The 19,059-nt window shown below is 42.1% G+C and overlaps 1 protein-coding gene across 1 annotated transcript in view; it reads right to left on the bottom strand.

Annotated features, from left to right (window-relative positions):
* cox6c (cytochrome c oxidase subunit 6C) overlaps positions 1 to 18,667 on the bottom strand; it is a 297,540-nt gene extending 278,873 nt beyond the window's left edge. Inside the window, exons 1-3 of the mRNA XM_078540038.1 lie at positions 18,562 to 18,667; positions 15,985 to 16,105; positions 14,121 to 14,271 (exon numbers count right to left, since the gene is read on the bottom strand). Coding sequence (XP_078396164.1) covers positions 14,149 to 14,271; positions 15,985 to 16,098 — 237 coding nt within the window. The 5' untranslated portion in view covers positions 16,099 to 16,105; positions 18,562 to 18,667 and the 3' untranslated portion in view covers positions 14,121 to 14,148. The remainder of the gene's footprint in view (positions 1 to 14,120; positions 14,272 to 15,984; positions 16,106 to 18,561) is intronic.
* Between the last annotated feature and the right edge of the window lie 392 nt (positions 18,668 to 19,059).

Below are 19,059 nucleotides of genomic sequence, written 5' to 3'. Positions count from 1 at the left end.
TGCTTGGTATTTTTTCTTAATTTCAAAAAATATGTTGTGCTAACTTTTCCATCCTATATTTACCATTTGCAGTACAAAGCTTGCAATTAAACATGTCAAGTGTTAATTCATTAGAATTCACAACTTTGAACTGATTAATTATTGCAAGGGGACTCAAGAGGACAAGTTAACACAGTTTTTCAAGATTTTATGATTCCCATGGGAATACCCACATTTACTCAATGACTCCCCGCTACCTGCCCTAAAATGAAGAAATTGCAGTAACAACAAGATTCCACGTGAATTAACAGGCAAATGATACTTCAAATAAAAAGGTAAATTTCACTTCAAATAGTCGATACAACAAAGATATGTCAGCACTCCCATCAGTCCCTGCACAAATGTGGCAGTGTGTGCAATTTCAGTCTTTCCAGCTTGGCTTTTGGCACATAGGATCGCTCACTTTCCCATTCAATCGATATGGCCCTCGAGGCACGTTCAGCGGCAGCTGGATTCCATCTCAGGTCTCCAGATATGGTTGACACTGATGAGTCACACGTCTATGAACACTCTTTCCCTCCTAATGGTGTAGCTTTCCGGAGTTTTTTTTTGTAGTCCTGCATGTGCGTGCTGATCACTTTTTGCCTCCAATTCTCCTCTCTCTGCTAGCCACACAACTTCTGGCCTTAACTTCCTTCCAGGTCAAGGGGCACCAGCAGTGTGTACCAACTACAAAATGTACTAAAGCAACTCACCAAACCTCCTTTGACAGCATCTTCCAAACCTGTAACCTCTACCACAGTGCTTCCTAAACTTTTTCCCAATATGACACCATTTTAATGCCTTGGAATTGGTGTGACCCAGGATGTGGGGTTGGGGGGACGACCAAAATAAGACAAAACAGTAGGATAGCCACCATCATTTGTTTTATTTTGGCATTTAAATAATAAAATAAACAGCAGGATAATAGCCTTCAGCGCTATTACTGAAGTATCAAAATATAACTATTAATAATCTTCACTACTGTATTAAAGAGTTAGAAAAGGACAAAGTAACAGCATTAAAGCCTTCACTACTGTAATTAAAGGGCACTGGGCCTACTCAAATGAGACACATGGGCATGCATGTTGTGACATAGTCCCTCAAAACCTGGCAGCGTGGTTGATAATACACATCTAATCTCCCATGTGACATCAAGGCTTGATCAATATTGAGATTTGATGTAGACCAGAACACAAAATTCAGCTTCTGGCAAAAAAAAACCATCACTTGCAAAGCATACAGTGGTGCAATGTCAGGATAGTTAGTCTTCGCACCAAACCAGAATTCTGTTGGAGAAACTCTGGAAAATATTTTTTTATAAAAATTAATTGCATGAAATTTCAATAAGCTGGCCAATTTCAGCTGCAGGCAAATCCAGCTGTTCAGGCTGACATTGAAAAGCGTTTTGGATCCAAGCATCATATCCAAATCAAGGAAAAAGTATGCAAAGTGTCTGTCTAGATGGATGAGAAAGTTGGTCACCATACGAGTGGGGCACTGTTTGATGTCATTATCAGAGAGAAACTTGGAAAGTGAGAAGAGTCCAATAGTTCAACTTCAACACACTACTCTTCCAAAATTCAATTTTCTTCATGAATGCTGTAAGCCAATCACTCGATTGCAGAATGTTGGTGTTCTTTCCTTGCATTTTTGAACTCAGTTCATTTGGTTTCCCAAATATGTCTGTGACATAAGCAAGGAGGCACATGTTTTGGTCACAGAGAAAATCAATGAATTACATTTTTTGGCAGTTGATTACAAATGCAAGCTGTTGATCCCTCCGTTCCAAACGTCTTTGCAGTACCATTCCTCAAACCAGACACTGGACCTCAGTGTAAAACAGCAATGCATCATGATCAGACCCCATGTCTGCACAGCTTTGCAAACAGATGCACACGAAGTGGGTGAAGTTTAATGTAGATCACAATTGATGTGGCCCTGTGTAATACATCATCTAGCTCTGTGCTCGGTTCCTTTGTTGCTCGTTGCTCTGAGAATCGTACAATGAGTCCAAATGGGAGATGGAGCAATTCTCTGCACCAAGGCATGCAGGCCTGACATGGCCATAGCTGGAGCACCATTGGTACAAAATCCAACCAGGGAATGTTTTTGTCCTCCATGTAATGCACTGCAAATTCCTTGTGCTGTTTCATGTTCAGGAAGTACTTTACAGTGTTGTTTGAAGAGAGGCACTGTTGCAAGTTTTGCCCGTTCCTCCCCAAACATTATTTTAGCCATCTTGATTGCAGCAGGTAAAATCAGTTTCTGCAATCCTGTGAGACCCCTTGGCCTGTGCAATCTGGTAGCTCACCTCAAAAGGTGCTCTTTGATCTTGTTCGGGGATGCTTATGGGCCTCTTAAAGTGAGATTGTTGCTACAAAAGCTATCTCCTCTTTCCAATGTTGAAAAAATTATTTTGGTTTCCCGCTGTATTCCCTGGGAATGGTCTCCAAGTTTGAATTAAGCTTATTTGGCTTCATGCTTTCGCTGGACAGCACTTGTAAGGAAATGAGGCATTTCGGCCTGCCTTCGGATTTCAGTGAAACACTTTTGAACCCATACTCAAGGGAAGCATCATCATATTTACAGACATGTTTCCTACCACCTTGTTTCTCATTTCTGGAGGAGTCAGAAGGCTCGCTGCTGGAGGTGTGACCTGCAAGTAACAACAGTAAGTCTTCAATTAAAGCTGTGGTTGTGTTCCTGAAAATTGCAACTTTAAGGGAAACAACTTTTAAGTGAATCAAATTTTCCCATAAAACCAATGTGATGTTTTCTTTAATTCTTTCACGGGGTGTGTGTGTCACTGACTAGGGCAGCATTTATTGTTCATTCCTAATTGCCCTTGAGAAGTGGTGGTGAGCTGCCCTTCTTGAACCGCTGCAAGCCATGTGGTATAGGTACACCCACCGTAGGCAGAGAAGTGGGTCTAATTCGTTTTACTGATTATATTTCTTCAGTCCAGAGGCTTGACCATAACTTTGACTGAAAAGCCAGAAACCTGTTATTGTTTGGAATACTATTATGAGTTCAGCACCAGAAACCTCCCACATGAACTGAAAGAGAATTCCCAGGCCTGCAACATCTCCAACCACCATCAAGAAGGCCTAAAGTATTATTTATTTTCTCAAACTCTTCTCTTTTTTATAATTATCTTTTCTTGTGTCCCTGTGTCTGTACGAATGAGTATTTGTTAACGTACATTTGGGGCTGTTGTGAGAAAGAAGCGTTTATCCTTTTTTGATTTAAACTTACCAGAAAGCCTGGTTTTTTTTTTGTGTCTATTCTTAATTGTCACAGCACTCAAAGGGTGCACTTCTCTTAAAAAAAATACATTTTGTTGCGGTCTTGTCCAGAACAGATGTAACTTTGGTGTATATCATCAAGCCAAGGTACTTGAAATTACCCACTGTGTCTATCTTGGTGCTCCCAATCTTGATTTTTCCATTGCCATTTAGAGCTTGGTGCATTTTTTTTGCACAGGGTTCTCTCGTGCTGGGCAAGATGGCTTCCCATTGGTCTTTGTATCTCAAATTAACTTGCCCTGGCCTGTCCTTGTGGATTAATAAGGTACTTCTAGGTATTTCCTATACAATCCAGTTTCTGTCATGTGATGACAGTAGCTATGTTTTCCATTGTCCACACAATGGGTTAACAGCTGAGCAATTTGCACAATGGAAGATATTTTATAACCCATCAACATCCTAGACATGAATAGCCTCTGAAATGTCTTTATCTATATTACCATCTTGGTTTTTGCCTCACTTATGTTCAGTCCAGATGACTCACTGTGTCTTTTAACTAGGAATGCCATAGTCCTATCTAGCTCTTCCTTTGCTCAGGCTATGAGTGTGGTGCTGTCTGCATATCTGAGATTCTTAATGCTTCAACCTCCTATGATGCAGCCACATCTCTGGTAATTCTTTCTGCAGCCTCATTATCTTCTCTCCCACAGGATTAAACAGCATGGGTGACAGAAGATATCCCACCCTGACTCTCTTCTGGAACTGCGAATAGCTTGTATACCCATCACCAACTTTGATTCCTGAAGCATTTCTGTATACCTCTTGTACTTGCCACTGTTATGATGGCAATTGCTAGGCTGACCAAATACCAATGGGAAACAACAATTTGCAATTTGTATTTTTATTACGAGAAGGTATGTGTACTGAAGTCAGAAGTACAGATTCTACTACTATTAAATTAAAATATTTATTAACAAAATAACAAAATATTTTACTAACAAAATAAAAGAAAACTTAGGCACAAGATTACAGTTACACGGTTAAGTTTAGTCTTACAACATTTCCCAAAAGATTTCTACTTAGCTAGATGCACAAATAAACACCCTTTTCTAGGCAACAGTCCCTGTAGATTCTTAATCTATAAAACATCCAGTAATATTACCTCAAGGCACCTACTGTTGCTATAGGGGAGGTATCCCACAGGGCTTCTTTCTCCCTAATTTGACAATGGAAATCCAAGGCTTGTAACAAAACCTTTTCTGGAACAACCAGACACTTATTTGGGGTAGCTGGAGGCTGCTTCCTTCACAGGTCTGTTTTCACACAGCACACTCTTCAAGATCTCACATGGCCACACACCATACAGCTTTCAATTTTTCCTTAAATATATTTTTCCTCTTTCATCTTTAAACCCATCATTCTTAACTTTCTTTGGAATTTACCTTTCCCAGGATATAAAAATGTTTCATGTTGTCTTTATGGCCACCATTTTTGGGAAAAGTAAACTCAATAACTTTGCTTTATTCATTTATGGTCTTTGCCCGTTGTAAAACTTCCTTTCTCTTTAAAAGTCAACAGCTAAAAGTTCAACTCCTCATTTATCTCCTTATGCAAATTCCTATCATGATGTATTTACATGTAACCCGTCTTAGTTCATCCATTTCCACTTCAAAATGTCTGCACTGACATCTAACCCTTTGATGATTTAAACCTTCCAATCTGGCTGTTTTCAGTTTAATTAAATTAGTCACACACACACAATATACACACAGCCTCACAAGCCTGCTTCACAGTATCCCACAGTAATATTAGAAAAAATGATAGTTTCTTTACACCACACAAGGAGGAAAAATAGAAGAGGACTGAGGGGTATTTTATATGGAAATGTACAAAGCATTAGAAATATAATGGAGGCCCTCATTAAGATTGAAGAATGTAATCATATGGCATTGTTAGAAACTTTGAGTGAGATTCAGAACTAAATATTCCCATTGTAAATTTTTCAAAAGATAGATATAGAAACAAATGAAGGAGTGGTGACTATTATTAAAGGTACACTACTCTCACAGGGAAGAAAGTTTTTAATCGGTGGTGCTCAGACAATGTCTGTCTGGCTAGTAAGAAATAGTAATGGTTCCATTATCACATTGTGTGTACATTATGGGCCAAGTAATGCAAAGGAAAATTGAGGATGAATTTGGAGTGGTAAGTTACACTGGGAGAAAACACCTTTCCCAGAATATAAAAATCTTTCATGTTGTCTTTATGGCCACCATTTTTGGGAAAAGTAAACTTAATAACTTTGCTTTATTTGTTTATGATCTTTGCCAGTTGTAAAACTTCCATTCTTACGCTGGGAGAAAACAAACATTTGTGGTTCAAATGAAAGATGGGTGTTATTTCCTTAATCAGTTTATTTTAGGCTCTGTTATCTTGTAGCTAATACAAAGCTAATCAGCATATCTTAGATCTAACTGTCCCTAATTTCTCTAATACAAAAGCAAAGTACTATGAATGCTGGGAATCCGAAATTAAGACAGCAAATGCTGAAAATGTGCAGCAGATCAGGCAGCATCCATGGAGAGAAACAGAATTAATGTTTCAGTTCAATGTTTTGGTCACCACCTGAAATGTTAACTCTGTTTCTCTCCACAGGTGCTGCTTGACTTGCTGAGTATTTCCAACATTTTTTGTTTTTATGTCCCCAATGTCTGCTTATCTGAACAATTATTCATAACTGCCTGTGCAATCTTGGCTGTGTAGAAGACAGACTAATGAAGATAATGAAGAAATCTAATTAAGAAATGAAAATGAGGTGCAATTGTACACTTAAAAGCAGCTACATATGAGCACACTGTTTCATTCCTAATAAAGCTGAATAAATTTTAACAAGGCTTGGGGTGGGGGGTTGGGGAGGAGAAAGGTGGCAAGAAAGGGTGGGAGCTAGAAATAAAGAACACCTCCAGGCAAAAATAAAGTGAAAAGAAATGCAAAGGCACCAAACAGATCCTGTAGGCATATGCCATGCTTGGCAGCAAGAGGTAATCAGGCTGAACACTGCACAATATTCAGGACCTGATAACACGCAAGGGAGAGCACACTTTGCAGAATCTGATTAGATAAGGCAACACCATGCATTAGATATGAAAGTTTACATTTATATGCTACAAAGTGTTATCTACCAACCTGTTCCACATTTACTCCTTGCCTGCACCACTTCTTTCACTGCATGACACCATACTTACTCCTTATGCCATCCAGTCAAGATTGACGTACAATTGAAAGCAGGCATCACATTTCGAATTGTTAGAAAAGCTAGCTGCACTATTAGTCATTCACTGGCTGACAGTTTATGCAAATCTATCATTGCACGTGTGGTCTCTCTTCGCCCAACATTAAGATTATTTTTCTGTGTGTACAGGATAGCATGTCAAGGGGACCAATTCCCACTTGTAAAAAGGCACAGTTCCTGACATGCCTACATATTTGGGTAAAGGTGGGTTTGTGCAATCTGCCTCACCTACAGGCAGAACTCCCCCTGATCACTGCTCCTACTTTCCATCCCCCTCAAGCTTGTGAGGACAGGAATTCCCAGACCAAGAGTCATCCTCCTCTGATCCTTTTTGGTGATCTAATATCTGCCCTGACCATTTCCAAGACTATAATGAAAACACCAATTCTTTGTAATGCAATTGTGGCATACTGTCCCTCCTACTCTCTGTTCATTTCCCCACAGCATTCAACATGGTTGACCACTTGCTGCCGCTCTACTTCCTTTCTTCTATGGCTCATCTATATATTTTGGTTTCACTTCTATGTGTCCCAATACAAGATTATTTAAGTGATTTCTTTGCTAACAAATCATTTCTATTCCTCATCTACATGCTGTCCCAAGCAATAGCTAGGTACAGAGGGACAGTAGTGACTCAGCCCTCCATCTCCACTAGAAACATTGGGCAGGATTATTACCACGTTGGGTGGGCATGGCGGGAGGGCCTGGGAGCAATCACAAAACCGATCGCCGCCTGCAATCGGGCCCCAACCGTGATTTGACGCTGGCTGGCCACTTAATGCAACGAGCATTAATTTCGCATTGTAACGCTGAGTGCTGCTGGGGTGGGGTCGGGAGGAAGGTGAGCACCGAAGTTTGTGCATGCGCACGCACTGAAAGCTCCCTGAAGGCACAGAGCTGCCTCAGGGAGCTGAAGAATTTTGAAAACATAAACAAAGAATTTTTAAGTGTTAAAAACATGTCCCCTCATGTGAACATGTTAAAAATGAGTTTTAAAAGTTTTTTTTTTAAATCACTGGTCGAAACCACATCCCGCCCATGGATGAGGTTTCGCAGAAAATGCAAAGGTCGCTTGGCCTAATTCGCCCACCCGCCAACCGAACAGTTTGACGGGCAGTGAAAAATTCGATTTAACTAATTAAGGGCCTTATTAGGCCTAATTGTCGGTAGGCGTGCTGCCGCCTCTCGCCCGCCGAGTGAAGTACCGCGAGTGCACACAATGACGTCAGGATGCTCGCCCGACATCATCACACACTAATTTACTCTCGTTCAGGTTGGGCGCGTACCCACACGAGGGAAAAATTCCGCCCCTTAATTTTAACCATTGTGCTGACCGCCTTTATGGAAGAGCTAGAATCTTCTCCAACTTGAATAAGCAAAAACCATTTCTGTTCAGTGGCTAAAGGTCACTCCTTAGACCCCAATTCCATACTCTTCAGCTTCAACAGAACACCTTGAAGTCCTGTTTAATACTGGGCTTCTTTCAAACCCAACGCACCATCGAGATCACTTTTTTTCCATCTCCGTTCTTACCTCACCCTTACATTTACACCCTCCAGAATATCCAGTCCACATCCTATCCCACAATCTCTTACTTGCCTATCACATTTATCTATCACGGCCTTTATTGGCACCCCATCTCCAGATAAAATTCAAAAATCTCATTCCCAAATTTCATATAATATAGAATACTGAAAATAATAAATTAAGCTTTGCTAGATTGCAGTTTTATATTGTTTTGTTAGTGTATCATTTTATTTTGTTCTTTAGAATGCATGAAAAGACATTGAAACAGAGGTTTTATGCTTGGGGCTGTTATCTTCAAGGTCCATACATTGAACCATCTTATGCATGAACAGAAAAAACAATACTCGATTAAATGTATCTTGCTTTAGTCTAGTGTTTTGTGGTATAATTTAGGGAAATTGGGCTTTTATTACCATAGTGGCATTCACCAGAAAAAGTAGACCAGAAGAAGAAATAGAACTCTATAGTTACAGGCCCCACCATAATTGGACCAAGTAATATTGTTTCCTCCGTTTTGTTAATTACTACTTAGATACTTGACTCTGTGTTTTACTTCTCAAAATAAACTATAAAGGTATATGGCTATACCTCAACAACTAGCACACACCCTAGGCTTTTTGCACTGTAGGCTCTTGAGCACATCCACCTTTAATGAAATTCTTCAGCTACCTTGAGCCCACAGAAATATTCCCTGTAAATGCCTCCAGCCTTGCTTCTTTTTATCTTCAAAATCCAACTCAAAATCTCTCCCATCATGTCTTTAGTCACACCCCCTTTTCCCATTTTGCAGAGAAAGACATGTTGCCAAGGTTTTTCGTCTTGCATTGATCAGGACAAATGCAAGAATGCCAAATTTCAAATGATGACAATTTGTGCTACAGGACAAAAGGGTGCTGATTGGCTGAGGTATTACAATGGAAAAGCAACAGTTTAAATCCTTAGGCTCCCCAAGCTTCTGGGTATTTCAAAAATGGTGCAAGGCTTGAACATATTCCTTTTGTTTGTAGATAATGGGTCCATATGTATGAATTCACATTTACACTTGCTCAAAGCAATGAGCCACATTCAGTTGGACTGATCATCTTAGATTTAAAGACTTAAAGCTTCAGCAACATGTCTTTTTTTCAGCAATATTCAAGTTCTATATTACCAAACAACTATTTTCCCATTTTACTGCTCTGTATTTTTTTCCATTAAAGACTCCTTGGGTCATTTACTATACTACAGGTTATTAATTGAACAACCAACTTCCAGGTTATACTTATGGTACGCAGAAGCTATATGGTTTTTCTGAGGAAGAGTTTTTTTCAAGTCATTATTTTGTGTGAAAGCAATTAGACAGTCAACCCTAACTTAATTATGAAACTGTAACCCATTCCTACATGCAAAAACAAGTCCAATAACCGAAAGACTTTGACCTCTTGCTGCTTGGGCTGGTAAAGGTCTCACTGGTGACGAGGACATACTCTCCAATAATGGGAATCATTTACAAGTCCTAGGCCACATGCCAGATTCTCAACTGGAGGGCCCTTGCTTCCACCAGTTTACATTTGAGAAAGGGTGTATTTTAAACAGCACTCCACTTGTTTGATTTCTTAACAGGAGAGACAATGGTTTCTGGATGGGGCAGACTAAGTAGTTTGAATACATAAAGAATAAGAAAGGCTTGCTACAATTGTATAGTGCTTTAGTGAGACCGTACCTGGACTACTGTGTGCAGTTTTGGTCTCCATAAATAAGGAAGGACATACTTGCCTTGGGAGTTACAGTGAAGGTTCTAGATTGATCCCTGGAATGAGAGGTTGTCCTACAAATTACAGGATTGTTTCAGCAAAGGAGGCCATTCAGCCCACTGTGTCTGTGCCAGCTCTCCAAATGAATACACCTAGTGCCATTCCCCCCTCCGTTACCCTGCACATTCTCCCTTTTCAGATAATAATGCAATTCCCCCTTGAAAGCCTCAACTGAATCTGCCTCCACCACACTCTCAGGCAACACATTTCAGATCTTAACCACTGCCGATGTGATAAAGTTTCTCATGTTTCTATTGCTTCTTTTGCCAATTACCTAGGCTGAGTAAATTGGACCTATGCTGTCTGGAGTTTTGAAGAATAGAGGTGACCTCATTGAAACATACAAGATTCTGAAAGGACTTGACAGGGTAGAAGCTGAGATTGTTCCCCTAACTGGGAAATCTAGAACATCATGGTACAGCCTCACGATAAGGGGTCAATCATTTAAGACTGAGATGAGGATAAACCTCTTCACTCAAAGGGTTGTGAATCTTTGGTATTCTCTCCACCATAGGGTTATGGATGCTGCATGGTTGAGTATATTGAAGGCAGAGATAGATTTTTGTTCTCACAGGGAATTGAGGGATTTGGGAATGAGGCAGGAAAGTGGAGTTAAGGCAGATCAGTTAAGATCATAGTAAATGAAAACAGGCTTGAGGAGCTGAAAGACCTACTCATTCCTATTTCTTATGTTAAGACACTACAGATGCTGGAAATATGCAGGTCAGGCAGCATCTGTGGAGAGATAAACAGAGGAAATGTTTCAGGTTAATGACCTTTCGCCAGAACCAGAAAAAAAGTTCTGACAATAAGTCAAACCACCTATAACATTAACTCTGTTTCTTTCCAAAGATGCTGTCTGGCTTGCCAACTATTTTCCATTTTCTGTTTTGATAGGTTAAATCTGAATAGACTTGTTAATTTAGCTCATCTGGGGGTAGATTTAAATCATTTGGTATGTACCTGATCGCTCAGACAGTAGGGCTCATTCCATTTTGAGAAGAGGCCTCATTGACATACCACTGACAAGCTGTGGGCACCTTGTTGGTGCTCCAACAGAGATCAGGCAGACAAGGGTTAAAATTTACCTCATTTTTTAAATGATAAACAATTTAACTTGCAACAATTACCATCACTCTACCAGTGAACATGCACAGAAGTACATTTTAGATGTGCAGGCTATTTCTACATTCTAGTTTTAAACTTGGCAAAACTGCTTCCTACGGTAAGATTCTTTACTAAAGACACTTGCATCAATAAACAGAACATTAATCATAGCATTCCTTTTTACCATTTTCTTATCACCTGCCACACCTCCCTCCACCCAAACATCAATAACTCAGCACACAGAATTCAGCATTCCACTACTCCAGGAATTACTGTAGAGCAAGATTGGGTTTTAGCAAGTTGTGAAATTTAAAAATTGGAAAGCTGTTCTGTGCTTAAAAATGGCAAAATCCACATACAAGAGTTAACAGTCAGAAAATTAAATGTTTTATTTATACATCAGGTGTAGAATGCACAAAGTATATCCTTTCGTTCCCAGTGTGTATTGGTGGAGCAATCCAGTCACTTGTTCCAAGTTTCCTGTTTTAAAAGAAGTTTAAAAAATTCATATTAATACAATTCAGGGATGGAGATCAACATCAAGTCTTCTACCTCAAAATGGAAGCTGCTGCACGTAGGATCAACTCAATATTCTACCATCAATCACATTTTAAAGGTCTTTCAAAAAGCAGTAAAGGTATGAACAAGCTTAAACTTTAATAATTTTACATTTAACATTACAAGAAGCTCTTATGTTTGTTGCAATCGAGGGAAAAAATATTAACGATCTATACAAGAATAGCAACTGTGATTTTCCCCGGAATGAAGATGTTCGTCCAAGTACAATCTCTATATAAAAGCAAAAAACTGCGGATGCTGGAAATCCAAAACAAAAACAAAAATAAAAATACCTGGAAAAACTCAGCAGGTCTGACAGCATCTGTGGAGAGGAATACAGTTAACGTTTCGAGTCCGTATGACTCTTCAACAGAACTAAAGAAAAATAGAAGTGAGGTGAAATATAAGCTGGTTTAAGGGGTGGGGGGGGGGACAAGTAGAGCTGGATAGAGGGCCAGTGATAGGTGGAGATTGCCAAAAGATGTCATAGACAAAGGACAAAGAGGTGTTGACGGTGGTGATATTATCTAAGAAATGTGCTAATAGGTGACATTAAGGGTAGAAAGCAGGGTGAGCAAGGTACAGATAGCCCTAGTGGGGGTGGGGAGGGGGGAAGGGATCAAAATAGGCTAAAAGGTAGAGATAAAACAATAGATGGAAATACATTTAAAAATAATGGAAATAGGTGGAAAAAGAAAAATCTATATAAATTATTGGAAAAAAGGGGGATCGGACCTCATCTTCTGAACAGACACTTTACAGCCTTCCGGACTGAATATTGAGTTCAACAACTTTAGATCATGAAGTCTCTCCTCCATCCCCACCCCCTTTCCGATCCCCCTTTTTTCCACCACCGTCAACACCTCTTTGTCTTTTTGTCTATGACATCTTTTGGCAATCTCCACCTATCACTGGCCCTCTATCCAGCTCTACTTGTCCCACACCACCCCCTTATACCAGCTTATATTTCACCTCTTCTACTTTTCCTTAGTTCTGTTGAAGAGTCATACGGACTCGAAACGTTAACTGTATTCCTCTCCGCAGATGCTGTCAGACCTGCTGAGTTTTTCCAGGTATTTTTATTTTTGTTTTCTCTATATTGTCCACCCTCTATGAAATGACAAGAACAGTATCTCTCCAATATTGTGTTAAACTTTTGAATACTTGTATAGCAGTGGCAAAAGCTTACAATCCTACCCATTCACCTAAAAAGGTAAGAACTGCACTGTTGGCTGTGTCTTAGCAAATTTAAAACTCACTCAATATATGCCAAGGCTGTTTATGATTGAGGTCTTTCACACACAACAATATTGCTGATTGTGCAATAGTCTACTTGCCAGACATTTGTACATGACCTGCAGTCAACCTGTCCCACTGCTATGCCAAGATGATCAGAGTTGCCTAAAAGGAAGCTACATAAGCACAACCTAGTGATAACTCTTCCTTGAATTAATCCCTTTCCTTACAAATCACTGAGCCTTTGCTTGGCACCTTCCCACACCAACAATGTTCAGGGACATTGTTTGAATAGGGAAAAAAATGGGGGAAAATGTGCACTTGGCCCTTCAAAACTATGGCCCAAAAATTACTGTTGCTGCCAAAATAACATTGAGGCTAATAGCGCTGCTGTTAAAAATATACAAGTGTCACAGCAACCTTGGGCAAGGGCTAACGCATGATTAAACAGGGAAATCGAAAAGCTTCTGTTCGAGATGCAGCATTGGCTTTGCAAAAATAGCATCTCGCTCTGTGGTTCCCCAGTCAAATGCATCAAGTGGTCTGAAGTTCTTGTACTTGTACAGTTGATATCGCCACAAAGACTTAACAGCATGTGTTAATCATTGCTAATCCACCTGATCTTAACTATTACAAGGGTAGAGTCTCATTTCCTTGGGTTTTATTTGAAATTTATTTGTAAAAATATATTTGCTTTTTCTTATAATCCAATCTTTCCTTCCCTTTCTGTATCTGATTTGACATTGAATTTAACCATTCTAACTTACACAATGTTCAATCTGTACACTGTTAATTTCAGAATCCTCCAACTTCTAACTCCTCGACCAGTCATTTAACCTGCTCACTCAGGTGCCGGATGCCCTGCAGAGGATGTTGCCCCGTTTTCATCGCCCAATTCCAACAAACGTCACCATTAAACAGGCAAGGGCAAGTCTCATTAATAGTGGACAGTGCTAGTTGGAGTATCACAGCAATATTTTGGCTGACTATGACACTAAATGTTCTAATCATAAGCTGTGCCTCCAGGAACCAAGTTACAGATCCTGCCCTTTTTGTGACATTAGCCTTGGTGAGGAGTGCAGTGCATACTGGGAAAGGAATACAATAGTCATTGTATTCTATTCCACCATAAAAAATAAATTCTTCAGTGCTAGTTTTAGTAAATATATTAAAATAGCAACATCCTTGACTCAAATTATTAACTTGGAGCTGGTCCTTCCCTTGTTTCTCAAAAAGACTGCACAATTTATTTCCCTTCGCAAAAATGTCTACATGAAAGTTGCTTCAACTGCAACATTCTGCTTTAAAGAGCTGTTGAGACACAAGTCAACCTACTGTCACATTTAATTGCAGTTACCTTTGCAAGAATTTACTTCTTTGGTTTCACACTTTCAAACACACCAGCATCCCTCATGGCTTCAAATGCCTTCATGGCATCATATTTCTTATAGAAGTCAGCATATGCTCTCTTCCTGGAATCACCCACTATGAACTGCAACGGTTTAAGAAATAGGACAAGGTTACACTTTAAGCATTTCTACCAACTTAGGCATATATAAACAGCTGCATAAAATAGGGCATGGCAGCTCATGATTGAAAGCTCCAGCCTATTTTTTACAGATTTAGAAATGATCTGAATCAAGGGTCTGGGTCAAAATTCCAGTGCTTAAGACCTTGGCAGTTGACAGTTCTGCTGCCAAGGTAAAGCAACTAAAATTGAGGATGTGCATAAAGCCAGAATTAGAGAAGCATGGATGTCATTACACACTATTAAAATCAGCACCTTGCTCATCCCTCCTGATAAACTCCTGAGCACCATTAATAAATACTATTATGGGTTATCTCACATCAAATATGCCTCATCAGTTAGGGCAAGAATGATGTAAATGTCAAGAACAGATCTGTTCATAAATTGTGTGAAGAAACATCTTCATTCTTGAACTTTTATGTCCTTACTGCAACTATTACAAATCTTAATCTCACTGAAATGCACCCAAGAATACACAAAATCCAAAATGCAGCAACCTATACAAAAAAAAACAGAATGAGACAATGCAGAAAAAGGCCATTCAGCCCATCATGCCTATGCCAGCTCTTTGGTTCAGCTATCCAATGAATCACACTCCCCTGAAAATTTAACCAATTCTCATGTTACTCCTCACTGTCAAAAACATTTCAAGACAGCTCTGGGTCTTTTGCCAATCATCTTAAATCTGTGTCCTTTGGTTATCAACCCTACAACCACTAAAAACAGTTTCTCCTTATTTACTCTTGACAAAACCCTTCATGATTTTGAACACTGCAATCAAACTCCTCTTAACCTTCTCTGCACTACAAGCAACCCCAGCTTTGCCAGTCTCTCCTTGTGACTGAACTCCCTCATTCCTAGTACCTTCAGGTAAATCTCTTCTACAGCTTCCAAGACCTTGACATCCTTCCAAAAGTGTGATGCCCAGAAATGAACACAATACTCCAGTTGAGGCCTTATGAAGTCTTAGAATTAATCCCTTACTTTGTGCTCTTAATAAAGCCAAAAATTCTATATTATTTTTACAGCCTTCTAAACTTGGCCTGCCACATTCAAAGATTTCTTTACATAATCTCCAAATCTGTTCCGGCACCCCTTTTGAAATTTCATCTGCCACATGTCTGCCCACATCCTCTTGGAAATATGTTACAATCCTCTTTATTTACTACATTTCATAACATCTGCAAACTTTGACATCATGCTCATTTATATATATTTCAGGGGCCCCAATTCCAGCTTCTGGGAAGCACCACTGTAAACTTCTCAATCTGAAAAACAACCAACCATTTCTCTGCTTTCTGTCCCTTAGTCAACTGTGTATCCATACTGCTATATCCCTTTAATCCTGAGCTTTGACTTTGCTACCAAGTCTATGCAGTACTCTGAAGTCCATATTCACATCAACTGCACTATCCAGACCTGTCTACTTTATTACTTCAAAGAGTTCGATCAAGTTAGCCAAACACAATTTGCCTTTAACATATCAGTGCTGCGTTCTGTCAGACCATACATTAAAAAGTAATTACAACTCTTATTTGCTGAAAAAATATCCCACTTTATTATAGTTCAATGGACTACTGCAATGTCATTATTATTAGGGGAGTGGAGCCAGGGGGAAGGGAGAAGAAAAAATATAGAAAACTTTTAGCTGAAATACTTGAATAGCAGCAAGATTACCTTGAAAGCACCAGCTACGGAAAAAGCTAAAGTAAAAGCCACAGCCAGGTGAAACCGTAGACGTTTGGCCAACAGGCCTCTCATCGCAGGCTTGGCAATCACAGCAGAAGACATGGTTTACCTGGGTGGGGGTGGAGGAAAGGAAAAAAATAAGTGATCATTCAGAACTTCTGCATTATATCCCCATCATTGGAAGAAATCAATGTAATTACGATGGGTTTAATAAACCCATAATAGTGAAACTTTTAAATAACTACAATAACTAACTGAAATCAGACCACCAAGCATGACCTTCATTCTCAGTACTTGAAGGAGCCTCACCCCACCAAGTCCCCAGGGATCCACACCTACCCCTTCCTCCTCCCAAAACCTCAGGGACCATCACCATCAGCCCCCTAACAAAACCAAAGGACTGAGGAACAAATGTCCCCCGGACTATTGTTTGATATAAAAATGGCGAATACCCTGGATATATTCCTTTGGTGCATTCTCCATGGCAACACCTCAACCAATTAACTTGCCAACCAATCAGCACCCTCATGCAATATAAATTGCTGCTCCCTTTGAAATTTGGCATTCTTGCATCTGTCCTGATGAGCGCAAGATGAAAAGCTTCAACAGTGTCTCTTTTTTCAGCAATACTCAAGTTCTGTACTACCAAGTGACTATTTGTATTCCTACTACATTCTTTCTTCTACTCAAAATCTCCACTGCCTGCTTGCTGCTTGTTATATCTTTGCTTATCATTCAAGTGATTTCATTGAATTATTAAGGGTGCACCTCTCCCTTGGCCATTTTCCCTATTTTTCTGTCAAACTTATAACTTGTATATTTAGTTCCCAGTCTTGCAGCTATTTCTTAATGGTTGCTATGTCATAACCTCAAAGTTGAATTTGTGCCTGCAATTCATTCAATTTGTTCCTTTACTCCATGCATTTGTGTAAAGATAGATTATTTGGGCCACATATCTTAACCTGTCCTTCAGCTGTAATAATTAATTCACATTTCTAATGTCTCTCTCCCAGTTTGTTTGCTTTATGCCCTTTAGTTATCCCTTTTCCTGCATTGCCTAAAGCACAACCAATTGTTACACGAATTCTCTTTCCTTTCATTTGCTTCCAAACGATTAGATTTTTCACCTGAGCCCGCTCTCTCATTTACTAGTTAAAAATCCTAGTGACCACCCTATTTATACTTCCCAATTGGTCTTTGGTCCCAGCCTAGTTCAGGCAAAGACCATCCCAACAGAAGTTTCCTCCATTCCCAATACTGCTGCCAGAAACCTCTTCCACAATCCATTCGTTCAGCCACATGTTCACCTCCCTAATCTGCCTTTCCTCACATGAATTTGCATGCGGCTCAAGCACCTCCTCCTCCACACCCTGCCCCCACCCCCCTCAGTGGATCCCCCCACCTCTCTCATCCCCCACACCTCTCATTCACCCCATCCTCCCCGCACCCCCTCTCATTCACTCCCTCCCCCTGCACCCTCTCTCATTCACCCCCTCCCCCCTGCACCCTCTCTCATTCACCCCCTCCCCCTGCACCCTCTCTCATTCACCCCCTCCCCCCTGCACCCTCTCTCATTCACCCCCTCCCCCCTGCACCCGCTCACCCCCTCCCCCCTGCACCCGCTCTCGCTCACCCCCTCCCCCCCGCACGCGCTCTCGCTCACCCCCTCCCCCCCGCACCCGCTCTCGCTCACCCCCTCCCCCCCGCACCCGCTCTCGCTCACCCCCTCCCCCCCGCACCCGCTCTCGCTCACCCCCTCCCCCCTGCACCCGCTCTCGCTCACCCCCTCCCCTCCCCCCCGCACCCGCTCACCCCCTCCCCCCCGCACCCGCTCACCCCCTCCCCCCTGCACCCGCTCTCGCTCACCCCCTCCCCCCCGCACCCGCTCTCGTTCACCCCCTCCCCCCCGCACCTCTCTCGTTCACCCCCTCCCCCCCGCACCTCTCTCGTTCACCCCCTCCCCCCTGCACCTCTCTCGTTCACCCCCTCCCCCCCTGCACCTCTCTCGTTCACCCCCTCCCCCCCTGCACCTCTCTCGTTCACCCCCTCCCCCCCGCACCTCTCTCGTTCACCCCTCCCCCCTGCATCCCCTCTCGTTCACCCCCTCCCCCCTGCATGCCCTCTCGTTCACCCCCACCTCTCTCATCCACTCCCTCCCCCCCCGCCCCCCGCCACCTCTCTCATCCCCCGGGGGACGCCCCGCCCGCTCATCTCCCCCACCCACCCCCACCTTTCCCGGGGCTGCCTTCATCTTCCCCACGACATTGATAGGCAGGCCCAGCCTTCCTTGTCCCACCGCGTTGTTCACCCTCACCCAGAGAGCGGCTACTGGGGAGTGAGCGGGGGAAAGCCGCGGCTCCGGCTTGGCTACTCCCCGTGCAGCTCCTCTGACCCTGGGAAGCCGCTCCAAGGTTACCGGCCAGCCCTGCCTGCGAGGCCGGAACCCGAGCACAGCCGGCTCATAAAGGCCAGGCAGGGAGATTGGCTTAAGAGTCCTGCCCAGTCAGCCATTCCCGAGAAGCGGTTTGAGGGTTCGTATCTTGAGGAGTTGAGCCAGTCACTCACTCTCTATCCACACAGCCTTCACCTGCCAGAGAAAACAGGCCTTTGCAAAGTACGCATGCGCCAAATAGCCTTTTCCTCCTTGCGCCCCGCGTCTTTCCGGTCTTGCGTCATCGCCCTGAAGTGTGACTGTTAGGAACTTGTCCCGCCCCCTCCCCTGCCAGTCAGAAGTAACCCCACCCCTTTCTTGCGTCGGTAACCCCGCCCCTTCCCTGCCCCCTCCCATGGGGGTCTGCAACCCCACCTCCCCTATGAGACAGTAACTCCGCCCCCTGTGAATCAGTAACCCCCGCCCCTCCCCTATGAGTCAGTAACTCCGCCCGCTGTGAGTCAGTCGCCCCACCCCCATCCTGTGAGTGAGTAACCCCGCCCCTCCCCTGACAGCCAGTAACCCCGCCCATGAGAGAATCAGAATTATTACAGCGCAGAAGGCGGCCATTCGGCCCATCGTGTCTGCACCAGCTCTCCAAATGAGCCTCCACCACACTTCCAGGCAGAGCA

Source organism: Cetorhinus maximus, chromosome 4 (genome assembly GCF_964194155.1).
Source record: "Cetorhinus maximus chromosome 4, sCetMax3.hap1.1, whole genome shotgun sequence".
NCBI classification, from domain to species: Eukaryota; Metazoa; Chordata; class Chondrichthyes; order Lamniformes; family Cetorhinidae; genus Cetorhinus; species Cetorhinus maximus.
The sequence above is the reverse complement of the archived record's forward strand: the minus strand, read 5'-3'. Positions and strand labels throughout refer to the sequence as shown.